This window comes from Arachis hypogaea, chromosome 19 (assembly GCF_003086295.3).
Source record: "Arachis hypogaea cultivar Tifrunner chromosome 19, arahy.Tifrunner.gnm2.J5K5, whole genome shotgun sequence".
Lineage (NCBI taxonomy): Eukaryota > Viridiplantae > Streptophyta > Magnoliopsida > Fabales > Fabaceae > Arachis > Arachis hypogaea.
The window spans coordinates 97,612,740-97,630,530 of NC_092054.1; the positions used below are offsets into that span (position 1 = coordinate 97,612,740).

General features: G+C 30.7%; 1 protein-coding gene across 1 annotated transcript; it reads right to left on the bottom strand.

Annotated features, from left to right (window-relative positions):
• Positions 1-10,711: 10,711 nt before the first annotated feature.
• On the bottom strand, positions 10,712-15,861 carry LOC112779830 (heavy metal-associated isoprenylated plant protein 30). Its single transcript, XM_025824178.3, has 3 exons — positions 14,778-15,861; positions 13,456-13,531; positions 10,712-11,136 (listed from the first exon to the last, which is right to left on the bottom strand). The coding sequence occupies exons 1-3, from the start codon at positions 14,934-14,936 to the stop codon at positions 10,814-10,816; spliced, it is 558 nt and encodes a 185-aa protein (XP_025679963.1). The 5' UTR covers positions 14,937-15,861; the 3' UTR covers positions 10,712-10,813.
• Between the last annotated feature and the right edge of the window lie 1,930 nt (positions 15,862-17,791).

Genomic DNA, 17,791 nt, shown 5'->3' on the forward strand with positions numbered 1-17,791 from the left:
CCAAGTTATGACCCGCCAAAGTTGGTCAAAAATTATATTTTTACCAAAAACCCAAACCTCAAGTTTTCCAAACTTTTCAATTCAACAATCAACCAAATCTTAACCAAATCCATCTCAAGCCTTCTCATGACTCACCAAACACTAATCCACAAATTTTCAATCATTTTGTTACCCAAAGATACCAATACTTTATTATCAACTCAATATCAAATTCATCATATATATATATATATATATATATATATATATATATATATATATATAGCATCAAATTCAACCACTTCACTATCAAATTCAGCATCATACTCATTTTACACATACACATACATTAATCCCATTAAATTCAATCATTCAAGTCTATCCTAAGACAACTAACCTAAGTTGTCACGCAATATTATAAATTAACTATGAAAAACCAAAACTATACCTTGGTCGATTCCTCCCTAAACTCAGAACACCTCAAAAACCTTTCCTCCACAAGCTCCAAATCTCCAAACGTCAAATAAACAAGCTCAACCATCAAAATTTTGTTCCAAACCACCAATTGGACTCCAATTCAACATGAAACACAATCTAATTCATATAATATCACTATAATTAATATAGGGCTTACCAATTTTAATAATTCACAAGGGTTCAAGGGTTTCTTACCATTCCTACAGGTTTATTGGACAAAACCCAACAATTTTCTCAAGCTAATTTGATCATAAACATCAAAACACCACAATTCTCAAAACCCATAAACCAAATTTTTGAAATTGAAAGGAGGAGAGGTTAGGTGAGAAAATACAACTTCCTTACCACTTCGTTCGGATGGTTTCGAAGAGCTCGACGCTGTGGTCGCATGGCCACAGACGGTGCGGCGATCGGAGTTTCGAATTGAGAGATATAGAGGATTGAAGATTGAATAGGGTTAGGGTTCTTGTTTTCTCCCCTTCCACCGATTCAGCGTGATTCCTTTGTGATTTTGGAGAAGAATGGTTGAGTTCTAATATTTATATGGTTGGCCTTGAGTCCGGTTTGGGTCTGGTCCAACTAGTTCGGCCCATTGACCCAGTTTTTGACCAAAATCTTTAAAATTAGTGTTAAAATTTGTATTTTGATTTTTTCTACTTCTCTAAACTAAAAAATTTTATTTCCTAATTTCTTTGAATAATAATTAATTTATTAGTCAATTTTTCATTAATTTTTCGGAGTTTACAAATTGACACTCATGTTTACTCTCAAAATTGGCTTTTGCCATCTTTTAAACTTACCACTCTTGAATTTCTTTGACTATTGCACTTTAGAAATCAAATAAAAATAAAAATAAAAAGTAGAAAAAATCTGACGCAACAATAAAAAGAAAAATGACTGAAATAAAAGACAAAAGACACAGAATACAAAGAGATAATAATAATAATAATAATAATAATAATAATAATAATAATAATAATAATAATAATAAATTTTCTAAGATTTTTTTTATTACACAACTCTCTTTCTTTTTTTTTTTTTGTGTTTGTTTTTTCTTGGGCTGATTTTTTTTTTTTTTTTTGTGAAACTTAAACGTTACTGTTGAATTTTGTTTGTTGAAAACAAACCCTTTTAAATAGAAAATAGGGTCGAGCAAACGAAAAACAAATTAAAGAACAAAAAAAGTACAAAGGAAGAATAAATTAAGGATGAGCATTTACCAAAAAAATAAAAAATAAAAAATAAAGGATGAGCAATACTAATAGGAAGAACCAGTTATAATTTAAAAGTAAGAAGAAAATAATAAAATAATAGTAAAAATATTTTCACTTTACAGTGAAGAAATGACAATAACGAAGGACAAATGGTAAGAGATTATAAGGAGGACCTAAGAACTATGAGGATACAAATTATGCAGTATTCGTAACACACTTGATTTTTTTTTTTTAAATGAAAAACACAAACAAACGAATAGTAACAATTAAACAATGGAATTTTTTATTTTATTTTATTTTGAACATAAGAAGAACAAACTTAGACCAATGAAAATTAATCTAATGCCTACAATTTGATATTAAATGATATCGAACAAAATTCAGGATAAGATGAAAAATTAAAGAAAGGGACTCCTCTACCTTAATTTGACGTTTTGATATAACAGTAGTTAAGGGAATTACTCTACTTCTTCTGTTCACATCTAAGTTTCTCAAAGAAACTCAAAAAAAAATTTATTTATCAAAAGCAAGAAAAGAACTGGCTACAAGATTTTAGAGGTTTTATACCTCTTTGGTTTAAAATCCTAACTTATAAGTTCACTAAAATAAAATTGGGCCAAATCATAATTAGGGCTAAAACAAACAAAATAGAATAAAATAAAATAAACATAAAATAAGTCTTAAAATAAATACTAATAAAGTGATGCTTATTTGATTCAACTTGACTAACGAGAGTCTTCAATGCAACTTGTAAAGAGTGGGACATTTGGCCAATTCTTGATGTATAATGTCCAATTCTTGATGTATCTCATGAACAAATAATTTAGTCATGTTTACAAAATCTTCTTTGATTCTCTTAGTTGTTGCTCTTATACTTGGACCAATTGGCATATGACAGTTCTTAGTTTATCCCACAGAACTCGTATCATTATACTTCATTTTGAAGCTCCTGAGTCGCCGACGGAGATTAACGTGGTTGATGTAAACTCTGGCAAATTAATGAATAAATAGATAATAAATTAATTATTATTTAAAAAAATTAGAAAATTAAATTTTATAGTTTAGAGAAGTAGAAATAATTAAAATACAAATTTTTGACATTAATTTTAAAAATTTTGTCCCAAAAACAGGCCCAAAGCCCAGCATATAAATCATGAAGCCCAACTTTGTTCCCCCTTCAAACACTTAAAACATGCTGGGAAAGGGGAAGGAAGAACCAAAGCACAACCCTAACTCAACTTCAACTTCAATTCCACAGATCTTTCAATCCAGAAGATCACTGCACCGTTTGTGCCCATGTGACCACTGCGTCAAGCTCTTTAAAATCATTCGAACGAAGTGGTAAGGAAGTTGCATTTTCTCACACATCCCTTCCTCTCTTTCAATTTCAAAAAATTTGATGTGTGGGTCTTGATGATTATGGTGTTTTGATGCTTTAAGATCAAACTAGTTTGAGAAAATTGTTGGATTTTGCCAAATTGATCCGTGGACAAGGTAAGAAAACTATTAAACCTTTGTGAATTATTGAAATTGGTAACCCTATGTTGATTATAGTAAAATTGTGTGGTATTAGATTAAATTGTATGAATTGGAATCAAATTGGTGGATGTTGGATGCTTGATTTGAGCCTTGGAAGCTGGGAATTCACTTGGTGAGGAGTTGGAGACTTGAAATTTGTAGAGGAAAGATTTTGAAATGTTTCGGGTTTAGGAAGGAATTGGCCAAGGTATGGTTTTGATTTCTCATAGTTAATGTATAATGTTACGTGAAAACTTAGGCTAATTATCCGTAGGATAAGTTGAATTATGTAAATTATTGATGTATTATGATTAATGGTGATATATGTTGAGTTTGTTGAAAAATCATATATGGAGTTGTTGATTGATTAAAAGGTTTTGGATGTTGATATTGAAGGGTGTAGTCAAGGGAAGGGTGTGTAAAAAAAATGGAATTGTGTATATGTATGTATGTAATGAGTGTGATGAATATGATGTTAAAAAGATAATAGGGTACTGGTATTTTGGGTGACTAAATGATTTATAAGTAGTGGATTAGTGTTTGGAAGTCATGAGAATACTTGAGATGGTTTTGGCTAAGGTTTGGTTGGCTTTTGGAATTGAAAAGTTTGGAAAACTTGAGGTTTGAATTTTTGGTAAAAACCTAATTTTTTTACTAACTTTGGCAGGCCATAACTTGGTTTCCAGATTTCTAAATTTTGTGAAACTTATTTTGAATGAAAATTGGGACCGTGAAATTTATAACGTTTAAAGAACGGACAAAAAATAATTTTTAACGAAAAAATTATGTGCGTCAAAAAATTTGATTTAAAAACAGAATTTTGCAAAAAACCAGAAAATTTGGTATGTGTGCGTATGCATACTATCGTGCGTACATACACTATCGTTCGTACGCACAGACCAGAGCGTGTGGGGAGGCTCGTGCATACACACAAGGGTGTGCGTATGCACACTCTAGAAGTTTTGCAAGTTGTGCGTACGCACACATTGGGAAATTTGTCCGGTGCGTGCGTACGCACACTATGGTGCGTATGCACAAACTGGGATTTTCATCTGTTGCGTTCGTACGCATGGTATGATGCATACGCACAATGCCATGTTTTAAACTAAAACTCTGTTTTAACTGTTTTACCTTCCGACAAGCTTGTAAACCTCCGAAACCACTATTTTGTTGAAACTTTACAATTTTTGAACTATCAACCTCTGTTAACTCTCTGTCGCAAGATGTGACCGGACACTTTAACTCTCCGGATTCTCCTGTGGGCATATATTAACCTGAGCTTGGGGTTTTCTCATGGATATTTTTTAGCTTGGGGATGCGCGCACAGAGGGTTTATCCAATGGTTAGCTATCGGTGTCGGGTTTGGCTATATAACCGACAGATGAGACTCATGTGCCATAGGACAGGCATACATCATATGCATTTGTGTGTTTTGCTTGAGTGTGTATTTTTTTTTGTTTGCCTAACTGCTTAATTATGATTATCTGCTATTTGCTTTACTTGTTGTATCTGTACTTTAGTTATGTTTTCTTTGTTTGAATTATTTGTGTATGTATTTGAGAGACCTTCTTTTGGCGGAAGTGTGATGAGGGTTGTTCCACCCGGAGATTAGGAGGTTTGAAGGAAGCAGAAGGTGTAGAGTTAGATTAGAACTATATTCCTATAGATAGATTATCGAATTTCTGGTTTAGTATAATCTTTAAGTAAAAATCTGAGAGTCGGAGTTCTAGGAATGTCTCTAGCTTTGCCAGAACATTATTTATTATCTATGCGGGCACCTTTACCATGCTGAGTGATGCATCCACATCTTTAGTATTTTTTTTCATTATTTCATTTGATTTACTAAGAATTCTTGTTGAGTAAGCAATGGTTTCATGGTTGAAATGAGCATTACTTTGATTTAGTTGAATTCATTGATTACAAGAAACTTTGGAAGGAAAATAGCAAGAAATAGAGAAGAAAAGAGGATAGGAAGCACCAAGCAGGAAGCTCTCTGTACTGAACAGAAAGCTCTCTGAAAACAAAAGACAATGGGCGTGCAACGTGGGAAACAATGCGTACCACCTTGAGGAATAAAAGAGATCCATGCATATACATGTAGCATGCGTACGCACAAATATGGATAATTTGCTTGTGCATGCGTATGCACGACTTCAACTTCACATAGGACATAGAATCACAGCCGTGGCATGCCAGAACCAAACAGAGAGAAAAATATGGAGGCACAAAAGGCAACGTGGGACGTGAAAGACTTCACATGGTACATAGGCTACCATGCGTATGCATGGTGTATGCGTTGATGAGGGAAAAACGATTCCACACAAACTCACCGGCAAGTATACCGGGTCGCATCAAGTAGTAATAACTCACAAGAGTGAGGTCGATCCCACAGGGATTGATGGATTGAACAACTTTAGTTAGGTGATGAATTTAGTTAAGCGAATAGTTGATGATTTGAGTGAAACTTGATTAACAGAAGTAAAATTGCCTGGAAATTAAAGGGAGAAGGTAAATTGACAAAATCTTAAAGTGCAGAAAAAGTAAGTTACAGAAACTTAAAATATAAGAAAGTAAAAGAGCTGAAACTTAAATTGCAAGAAATGTAAATAACTGAAACTTAAAGTGCAAGAAATGTAAATTGCTAAATCTAAATTGACAAGACACTTAAATTGCATCAAGAATAAAGGGATTTGGGTACTGGGATTCAAAATTGAGCTGGAAAATGTAAATTGAAGTAAATCAGAGAACTATGAGATGAAGAGGTTCCGATCTAGATCTCAGTAGCAAAACAGAAATGGAAAATTTACAAAGGAGTCAAAACGGAATGAGAACTTGGATCAGATCTAAATTCTTAAAGAGAATTTAACAATTGCCTTCAAATAACAAAATAGAAAGAAACTCAAGTCTCAATTGCTCTCTTGACCAAAACAGAAAAGATGAAAGTGCAGAAGAAGTAAAATAAAAACAGAAAAGAAGATTGAGATCCAATTTCCAATACTTAGAACCATAAACAGGAAAAGTAAGAGATGATTCTCAGATGAAAAAATTCAGTGGTGTTCTTCAAGCTGAATTCAAAACCCAAAACAGAAAATAGAAGTTGCAGATGAAAGAACAAATAGAAAGAAAACTTAGATCTAATCCCAATTCCCCAAATTCTAAAGAAAATTAAAAGAGAGCCAAAAAGTAAAAGTAAAACAAAAATGTGAAGTAAAAGTCCTTCTCAAATCAAAATTGCTCCTATTTATATACTTTCTATTTTAGTCACTAAGCACTTTGGAATGGGCCTTTGGGTTTGTGAAGAGATGGATCCAAAATCGCACTTGGTGGCATGGGTCAAGGTGCATTTTGTGAAGCTCCAGTGGAGCGTTCAGTTTACTCAATGAACGCTACGTTCATTAGCCATGTGTGCCTCGTCAAGTGCTCAATTTTTTCTCCCTGGCGTTCACTTAGTGAACGTCACGTTCACTTGTTGAACGTTGCTCCTTAGTGCGCGCCATTCTTCTCCTGGCGCTCTCTCTTTGAGCGCTACGTTCACTCCTTAGGCGCTCCCTTGGTTGAGCGCTTCTCCTAGCGCTCCCTTGGTTGAGCGCTACATTCATTCCTTTGAGCGCTGCTTAGTATCTTTGATGCACGCTTTTCTTCCTTGGCCCATTTTCCCGAAAATGTTCACTTAGTGAACGTGGCATTCACTTTGCTAATGAACGCTGGCCAAAATATTGCTGAGCGTGACGTTCTCTTTGTGAACGCAACGCTTCCCTGATTGGCCTCCCCCTTTTCTTCATTTCTTCACCTACAAGCAACCAAACAAACAATCAAAGTATCACCAAATTCACAGGGTCTTTGCATCATTCATGAAATCAATTAATTCTAGCATAAACCCTATGATTTTGTGTAAAATAAATGATGGTTGATTGATTCAAACTAATCATGAAAATCCACTCTAATTACTTACTTATTGTGCAATAAAGTGCATAAAACCTAATGAAACTAATGAAAAATTCTTGTAAAACTAGCATAAGGTGACTTGTTATCATGTGTACGCACAACAAAGGAGTTTTGAGATATCATGCATATGTATGATGCATGCGTTCGCATGATTTCACTTTCACGTGGGACATATAATTTTCTTCGTACGATGTTGTGGACCAAACAGAGGCAACAATTGAAGGAATTCAAGGCCACGTACAACGTGGGTTTGTTCACGTGCAACGTGGGTGAGACAGAGGGCAATTGGAATCAAGAATGGTCTTCACGTGCAACGTGAATCCTTCACGTGGAACGTGAGACCATAGGACACTCTCCAAGGGCCTAAAACAGCCATTCAATCTCCAATTCTTTAGCACTTGGGTGATTAATCAAAGGCCCACCAATGATAGCATTAATTAAGGATTGGCAAACAGAAAGAGAGGGGATCTTTGCTGAGAGAAAAGTAGTTATGAAGGAGATTTGATTTTATTTGAATTTGGATTCTGTTTTAGGTTTGAATTTGAAACTTGTTTTTAGGGTTAGTATATAAGAGGAGAAGTCACTGCCGGCTTCTCTTCTTTGGCATTTTTTTAACTTTGATAATTCTAGGATTTCTTTGAAGAACATGAGCAACTAATTCTCCTTGGTTAAGGTTAGGAGCTCTGTTGATTCCATGGATTAATACTCTAGCTTTTTTACCTTTGATTAATGCATTGATAAATTCTTAAGAAAAGGTTTTCGTTCTTCATCCAAAAAGGGGTTTGAATGTGTTGGGAAACAATTCTTTTCTGACTTGAATTCTTTTAACCTCTTGCAAAAGTTGATCAATTAAATTAAGCTTGAAAACCAATTCTCGCAACTCTTAAGTATTGAAACTAGACTTGATAAGTGACATCGAATTAACTAGGGTAGATTCTTATGAATTGTGTGGCTTATGAATTAGTGAACGCGCTTAAATCTTTTCTTAAGTAATTGACTACAGAATTAGCGATTAATTAGGTTAAAGAGAAATTGAATTACCAAGGGATTGGGATTTAATTACTAATGATTTGCCTGGAAATATCTTTGCATAATCAAGGTGAAAAGTGAAAATTATTGATCCGGACGTCTCAACATCTCTAAAACCTTAACTCTTCTAATCATATTACCTTTCAATACTCACTATTTGCTTTTGTTACATTGCTATTTATGTTCGAAGTTTTTCAAAAACCTAATTTGATTGTCTGACTAGATTAATTTTTCGAAAACCAATGTAACAAGCAAGAGATCAAAGGATTGAAGAAGAGATTGAAGGGGTAGTTGAAGAAGAGCCTGAATACACCATGGCTGAGAATGCAAATCACAATGCTAATGTTCCTCAACCTAGGAGGACTCTTAGAACTTTTACTACTCCTAATATAGGGTGTTGTGGAAGTAGCATTGTGACACCTACTGTCAATATCAACAACTTTGAATTGAAGTCCCAGCTTGTTACATTGGTGCAACAAAATTGTCAGTTTAGTGGGAGCCCGCAGAAAGATCCTAATTTATTTATCTCTAACTTCATGCAAATTTGTAACACTGTCAAGACAAATGGTGTCCCGGCTGAGGTTTATCAATTGTTGCTATTCCCTTTTGCTTTAAGGGATCAGGCTAAGGAGTGGCTGGAAAATCAGCACAAGGAGAGCATAGCCACATGGGATGACTTGGTTACTAAGTTCTTAAACAAGTTCTTCCCACCTCAGAGGTTGACTAAGCTCAGAACAGATGTTCAGACCTTCAGACAGCATGAAGGAGAGTCTCTTTATGAAGCTTTGGAGAAGTACAAAGAGATGCTTAGAAAGTACCCTCCGGACATGTTTGCAGACTGGGTCCAACTCCAGATATTCTATATTATTATGATTAGTCTTTACTACAATAGTATATATGAAAATCAAGAATAAATTATCATTTGTACCCATGAAAGATATAGACGCTGATAAATGTACTTATATAAGAATAAAAAGACAATTGTAACAACGGAAGATGGCCTTCGTGTGCCAAAAGTACCCGGACGTTAGTTACGCAATTGGTCTGTTAGGGTACTTTTGGCACACATAAGCCATCTTCTGTGGTTACAATTGTCGTTTTATTCTTATATGGGTACATTTGTTAGCGTATGTATCTTTCATGAGTACAAATGATAATTTATTAAAAGGTATCATTAATCTATGATACGGTTGCATCCTAATAGGTACGGAATATTAGAGCAGCCCCTCGCGACCTTCTTTCTCTTTTCGAAATCTCTCTCTCAGGTTCCCTCTTTCCTTCCCTTCATCTATATATTTCCCTCTCTTGGTTGATGGCAGCTCGACCACCTTCCTTGCCAGCAATGTTCTCCTCTTCTTCTTCTTCCCCCCGGTTCTCTGCTCATTTCTCTCCTTCTTTGTTTCTCTTCTTCGCGATATGTCCCTCCCTGTGCCCTAATCAGAAACACGATGGCGACGATGGCAGCGGTGGCTCCCTGTGATATTGCCCCTTCTTTCCCCTTCCTCCTCTCTTCCCTAATTTGTTTGTCATAATTTGTTCTCTGTTTACATAGAGAGAGTAGAAAGGAAATTATACATGTTGAATAGGGATTTTTTGGAAAAAAATTCTATTAAAGTTTCAATCTCCTTTTTCAAAAACTTTAGTCTTCTGTGTACCCACCTTTTGGAGGTACTGAAGAGACTAAAATTTTGTGTCCAAGACTAAAATTTTAGTTCTATTATCAGTCCACAAACATAATACTGGATTTTAGTTTTCCAGTCTCAATCTCAATACCTCAAAATAAACGCTACCAAAGAAAGCGGAGAGACATAACTTTTGGATTAAGAGTGTTTTGATAAATCGAATTCACCATACGCACTAGGTATTAGTAGCGGTAACAAATCAAACTTGCCGGATCAACCCACCGAACCTGTCAAAAAGGGCGGGACGAGTTAGGATTTAAAACCTGCAAAATTAAAAAAAATTCGCCAAACCTACACTGCCTAACTCATAGTTTTTACGAGGGCTGGGGGCTAAGTTACCAGATCAAAAGTTATTTTATTTATATTTTTATTAAATAAAAAAATAAATACTACAAAATTTAACAATTATACAATTCTCAAACACATTTTTTCATTCTTTTAGTTATTAATTTTATTTATTTTATTTTATATTTTTATATATATACTTAAATTATATGACTTATTTCTTAAAATAAAGATGATTTTATTGACGAATATTATTTTTAACAATTTTATGAAAGTTAAAAAATTTAAAAGAAATAATAAAAAATTATATTATAATTTGATTATTTTTTATTTGTATTTAATTTTTTAATTATATTTTTTATTAATTTATTTTTTAAAAAAGAGTTAAGTAAACTAGTTCACCAACCCATCATATATAAAGCAGCACGGTCTAGTATTTTGTGTCCATTTTTTGGTAGTATGGATTGATTCGCCTAATTTTTGGGACAAATTTTAGCGAAGCAGTATAGATTAGCTACTTTGTCACTCTTAAAGATTAGTAGTTTTTGTTGGTAATGGATAAAATAACAAGACCTTTTACTGTTTACATTAATATATAGTTGTATTAATTAAAGTCTCCACAACTATAGAAAAGAAATACAAATACTACTTATACACAATAACAGAGCTAAATTTCTTAATTAGTTACATGAGTGTGCAAGCATGGACATTATCATCATTGAAAAAGTTGCTAACTTGGTCATCGCCACGCTGAGACATTGGAAAAGTTCCATGTCTCTCACCAAGGTTGTAACCATGCCTGTAGTAGTTGTAACTCTGCTTGAACTCAGTGGTTGTGTCCTTGAAGTAGTTTGTGGGGGTTGTGAAATACAATGGTGGATTTGGGTATGGCCAGAACTCTGCCCTCTTCCCGGCCCTTCTCACTGCCTTCAACACCTTGTTCCTCTCAACGTACCCTGTCACTGTCACCCTCTCCATTTCCAAATCCACTTCCACCGAATCTATCCCTGCTCAACACAAATAACTGCCCTTAGTCATATGTCTCATGAAAAACATGTTTATTATTAGTAATCAGTAAATTACTATTTAAGTTTTTGAATGACAAGATTTATTTTCTGAAAAAGAAAAAGAATAATATACATGTGATCTTCTGAAAATAAATCATGTTTGATAAGATACTTAACAGAGTATCTAATGCAAAAATATGTTAGTCTAACTTTATTCATGACAAAAATAAATAAGGAACAAGAATATTTTCGGTGCTTAGTTTTAAATTAATTTTATTTTAGTCTCACAGAATGTATATCAATATTTGTAACATCATATATTATAAATAGTGATTTGAGACTAAATGTGAATTTATCATTCTAACATTTGAGCTCAATTCATTTAAACTTTATATAAAACAATAAAATTTAATTAATTTTATACTAAATGAAATCATCTCTCTAAAATAAGACCGACATCATTTCATTAATATTTTTTAGAGCAATGCTAGGGCCAGTAACTTTTGTGATTGGTAGCTATCAAATAGTCATCAATGATGATTTAATGGTGTGAGATTGGTGTGAAATTTCATCCAATGACTCACATTTTTCTGCTGGTTACATGCTGGCCAAAATTCAATAAAATTGTTGGCCCCTAGACTTTTCCATATTTTTATTATAAAGTAAAATTTCAAATCGTTTTACTTGTATACATCAATTTTAAAACTTCAAAAACATTTCATTGGAGCTTTTTTATATCAAAATTCAATTATATAGAAAAAATTTAAGTGTTTATGAAATATTTAGATTGATTATGCTTATATTATTGTTAGGCTTAGTTTGGTAAAGTTTTTACTTTTTAAAAGTAGCTTATAAAAGTTAATTTTTAAAAGATGGCTTTTTAAAAGTTGTAGCATTTATGTTTGGTAAATCAAATTAAAAATAGCTTTTAATAAATATAAGCAACATTAATTGTGTTTGGTAAAATTAGCTTTTAAAATTTAAAAATACTATAATAGACATCAATGCAAGTATTAAATTTGAAAATTAGTTAACATATGAGGTTATATTAGACTTTTAAATTTTGAAAAGTACAAGCCAATTTTAAAAAGCTCTATCTTAGGTGCTTTCAAAAGTACTTCGATCTTTTAAAAGTTGCAAGCACAATCACATAATCTTTTTAATTTACCAAACACAAAATGAAAAGCTTGAACTTTTAAAAAGTACAAACACCTTTTCAAAAAGCTTTACCAAACCAAGTCTTAATATAGAGTGATATTTTAGCTAGACATATACGATAATAGTGGATTATTTCAAGTGAAATATCACTTTACTAGATAGTAACATGCACATAAATTTAAATGCTTAATAATTACATAGTTTCTCCAATCATATACATAATTACATAGGCACATGGAAAACAGAGAGAAGGTCTAACTACGTTCGTGTGCTAGCACCTAGTAGCAGGTTAGAGCATCAATTACTTCTTCATAGCTTATGTAGCATTTGTATTCTTAGAGTAACGATAGTAAATTAATTTAGAAAATTAATTTTCCCGTCAATATCAATTAATTTTTAAAATTATATTATTTATTTTAAATTTTAAATTTTAAATTATAAATTTTTTATTTTAAATTATAATTTTAAATTTTTAAATTAATTAATATTAACTAACTAAAAATTAATTTTTTTTTTATTTTCTTTCTTTGTCTTATATCATTAATATGGCACATGCTAAATATGTTACTTGTAAAAGGGAAACAAAAACAGTGGTAGCATGTCTAAAGATGGGGGCCTCTTCTAAATATGTTTTGCTAATTACGTTGTCATATATATATATATATAGTAATCACTGGCTAAATATAGAATATTATATTTTAACAGATTTTTTTAAATTAGTTAGAGATAAAAAGTTATATGATGGATGACAGATGGGAATAGATTCTCTCAATTGTTAAAAAAAAATTGTGAATATAAAGTATAATTTTTAATTTTTTATTACTTTTTTTATATTTATTTTTAATTTTATTTATAAAATTAATGGTGTGAGATCACACTTTACTCTCTCAATTATTAAAAAAAGATTGAGAGAATCCATTCACAGATAGGATTAAACTTCCAAAATTAAGATAGCATGTCTATTAAGTTGGTGTGAATTGATTGTCATATTTTTTGTGTAAGATGCATGTGCGTTTTGATCCATTGAAAAGGGCAACTTTGTTTAAATTTCCCAAAGAAAAAAGTGAAAACTAATAAGAGAAAATTAATTAATAATACTAAAGCATACACGATGCTTGAATATGTGAATGATGCTTAAGAATTAATTAATAGTATTATTACCTCTGAGCTTGTAAATGGCATTCTTAACAACTCTTTCGCAACCAGTGCAGCACATCCTTACTTTCAGGTCAACAGTCTGAAACCAAACAAGTATGCTATAACCTGAACTTTAAAGGATTTACCTATTTTCAAAATATTAAAAAGCAATTTTTGACAAATAATCATTTTTATAATGTTTTTTTTTCTTAACCGAAGATATTACAAGCTCAAAAAAAAAAAACTTACATATTAACTAGCTCTAAGAAATTGGATTTGAACTAGGGTATTTTTTTAATTTATTAATGAAAATTTTGCCATTTTTCCATATTATAGTTATAAAAAAATCCCATAAAAATATAGGTATGTATTGGAACATATAAAATATTCTATGAATATAAAAATTAATTATTAATTAATCACTATATATTCATAAATATATATTACATTACATTTTACATATTTTTATAATAAAATAATTAATTGTGAAAATAATCAATTTTTTTTACAATAAGTAGTATATCAAATAAATATGTCATAATAAAATAATCAATCTTTTTATATTTTAATATAATCAATTTTTCAAACACCAAATATGACTGGCTGATGATTGATAACATTTTTTTTAGTGGTACTCCAATGAAGATTTAATGATTGTCATTATGTGAAGATACATCATTTTGACCATTAGATAATAGATTGTAAGACTTGATTTTTATTTGAAGTAAAAATATTACTTTTATTTAAAGTGTTGCTAAACAAATAAGTTACACTTTTTAAACAAGGATCATCATAAAAAGATGTTGTTGGCATCTTCATGAGAGTAGTTGCCTTTCTTTTATATATGTATCCATGCATGGTTTATATATACACACTTTTTTATTCTCTTTTTGAGAATTTGGTCCATCATATAATAACTTTTGTTTCTTTCTTACGTTTTTTGTCGTTTCACTTTTTTTTTTCTAAATGATAAAATAAGTAGTCTTCAGTACTAGTAGTGAACATCAAAGAGTTTATAAACAAGAACCCCCCCCCCCCTTTCTCTCCCTAATAGTTCACCAAAATTTATTATAAATTGAATAAACTAAAAAATTCGTTTGCATGAGTCAAAAATAAGAGGAAAAAATATATAAAATACTTCCACTTAATTCAATATAATTCTGACGGATGAAGTAAGACTGAAACAAAGTAAAATATAATAGGAAAACTGATTAATTTCTCTGCAATCTAATTAATCAGTCCCAATTTATATATTTATAACTGAATAAATTTCAAGAGCTAGCATATATATATATACACAAGAAAAGAAAAATTATATAAAAATTGTTTCATATATATGAGCAAACCTGTAAGGAAATAGGTCGAGCCTTAGGCATCTTGAAGTTCTTATTATTGAAAGTGTGATGGTTATTATGGTGATGATTATGTTGATCTTGATATGCAAAACAACGTAATATAAAGGTTGAGATGCTAGAGCCAAAAACTCTCTCTAGAAAGGAAGCCATGGTAGTTTTAAACAAGAAAAGAAGAACAATCTAATGAAGAAACCAGCCACCAGCATATGGAATATATTCTTTTACACCATTTGCACCCTCTTAAGTATATTTTTTAGTGAAGATGAATGAAGTAGTTTTAATTTATATATATATATATCATGGGGCACAATTCATGGTACAAGCTAAGAAGAAAGGAGTATCAATTCTTTTTATACAGATAGAATAAGGAGATATTTGTTATGTATATATGTGGCATTATTATTATTATTTCTATTATTCTATCAACTAAACCAAATTGATGTTACAACCTTTCAGACAGGAATGGTATCTAAAACCCCTATATAATGAAAAAATGAGAATAACAATCTCGTGGGGGATATATGATATGGATGAGTTTATTAAGAAAAGAAAATTATTAAAGCAGTGTTTGGATGCTAAGGGAAAAGAAAATATATTCTCTCTGATAATCTATCTATCAATCTATCCATCTTAGCCCTTTATTGCAAGACATCTTTGAAAAATCGTTACAACAACAATAACGTGCACCAATTGTCTAGATGACTTCCTATAAATTAAAGTCATAATAAATAATATTCTGACACATTGCATTTTACTAATTTGTTTAGTAGTGCTTCAACTACAATGGGTATAGTTGTTTCCTATATTTTAACAGCAGCTGTAAGAAGAGAATACGAATAAAAGAATATTTTCCTATCTATGTACGTACGTGCTTCTAAAATAACTAAGCATTATTGATTGAATTATGGATTTAGAATATAATAATATATGGTAGTGGATGCTCTCATGCTGATTTGAACCACTGATGATGATAACAGCATTATTCCATTGTTCGTTCATTCACATCAACCACACAACCATGCATCAATGTAATATATATATATATATATATATATAGTTGCTATCTAAGCTCTTGTGGTAAATTGTGGGTTTCTAGTGCTGCTATATATATATGTATTGTGCGTGTGTTGTCTATTTCCAAAGTCGGGATATTTTCAAGTGGACTGTATAAGAAATTAAGAATACTTATATATTGGATGTTTATAATAAACTTTGATTAATTATACTAATATAAAAAAATTTAATTATCCAATTATAACAAATTTAATTAATTCTTCTACTATGATATATTTGATTTTTTAATAAATAATTTTATTGAAAAATATGTAAAACAATATATAAATGTTGATTTATTAGTCATGAAATATTTTTGTTATCCATATAAAAATAAAAAGAATGATCGGGGTTGATACTTCTAGAGAAAAAAAATAACTGTATTAGTTTAAGCAAGACAGAAGTAAGAAGAAAATATTAGTTATCCACTATGAATCACGGACACTTGGTTGAGTTGCCGTGTGTCGAACACATTTCGGACACGATATTCACCGACACTCGTCCGACACGTGTGTCTGTTGTGTTCAACCGTGTCTTAATAAAAAATAAAAAATTCTTCTTCGAACACATCTGGACACACCTAAATACCATCACGTGTCAGTGTGTCTAGTCTTATTCTTAACATATATATTTAAAATAAATTTAGATATAGTATATATTATTATTTATTAAAACAAAAAATATTTTAAATACTTGATATAATTAAAATAAGACATTAAAAATAATTAAAAAATTTAATTTATATTTTAATATGAATAAAATATCAAAATTTCATTACGATTTATCTAAAAAAATACTTTATATTTTATATGTATGCGTGTCATGTGTCATGTAAGATTTTAAAATTTATGTGTTGGCGTGTCCCATATCGTGTCGTATCTCATGTCCATGTCAGTATTCGTGTATCATAGATTATCTAACATTTTTTCAAAAATGTTATGAATCCTTTTTTTTTGTAAAATTAAATATTCTGTCAGGATAAAAAAATTGTATTGTTATTATTCGGTCAAGTACAGCTATATCAGTTAAAGAGTTAAAGTAAATCATAATTTATTCGGTCAAGTTATTCTCATTCTCTATCTTTCTGTTTCTTTCTTCTTCTTTTATTTTTACTAGTCATATTATAATTTTTAACTTTGAAATCAAGATCGTAATCTTGTTTCGGCACTGTTTGTATTAGCTAGGCTACATTTTATTGAAATAAATGTTACCTGAGCTAAAGCTTCAGCTATGTTAGTTGATTGAGTGATTGTACAGTTAGTTAGCTAGAAGTTAACATGGCAAGTTAGTTATTAAGTCAGTAAAAGAAAGTTAGTTAGATTATTTCTGGTTTTAGGAGTCAGTTTGCTAGAGTTTCTGTTTTAGGAAGTTAGTTATTTCAGATACTATTTATAGTAAAATTGTGTAATTAAGTATTGTAGGAAAAGATTCGTAGAAAAAGAATTGAGTGATGCTAAGTAGCCAAAGAATAATTACAATATAAAAATCTCACATAAAAATTTTCATTCTCTTGATAAGTAAGTGACATACACCTTCTTATCATTTATTTTCCTTATCACCTACTATTTTGCTGCATACTTAGAGTCATTAATGTTCTTTCTAAAATCAATTTCAATTTCTCCTAAATCAAATATCTAATATCTCTCAATCACATTATTATTCATTAAAATGCAATAATTCTCATAAAAAATATGGAAGTTAAATTAAAAATTTTTAACAACTTCTACTATTTATAGTTTACATATAGACTATTAAAAAATAAAAAAAATAAAATAGAAGCAAAAATTAAAAAATAAAATTTTAAAAATAATTATTAACTCGTCATATTAAAATTAATAAATAAGCATACATATGAATATTAAATAAAAATATTAAAATAATTAAAATCATGACCTATTAGTACACATATGAGATAATTTGAAGAATACAATAAGATGTATAGTTTAAAATTT

Coding starts and splice junctions, on each gene's coding strand:
- LOC112779830 (XM_025824178.3), bottom strand. CDS start 14,936: ATGGCTTCCTTTCTAGAGAGAGTTTTTGGCTCTAGCATCTCAACCTTT. Junction 13,532..14,777: donor CTCGACCTATTTCCTTACAG/GTTTGCTCATAT, acceptor GTTTGGTTTCAG/ACTGTTGACCTGAAAGTAAG. Junction 11,137..13,455: donor TGCCATTTACAAGCTCAGAG/GTAATAATACTA, acceptor TGTGTTGAGCAG/GGATAGATTCGGTGGAAGTG.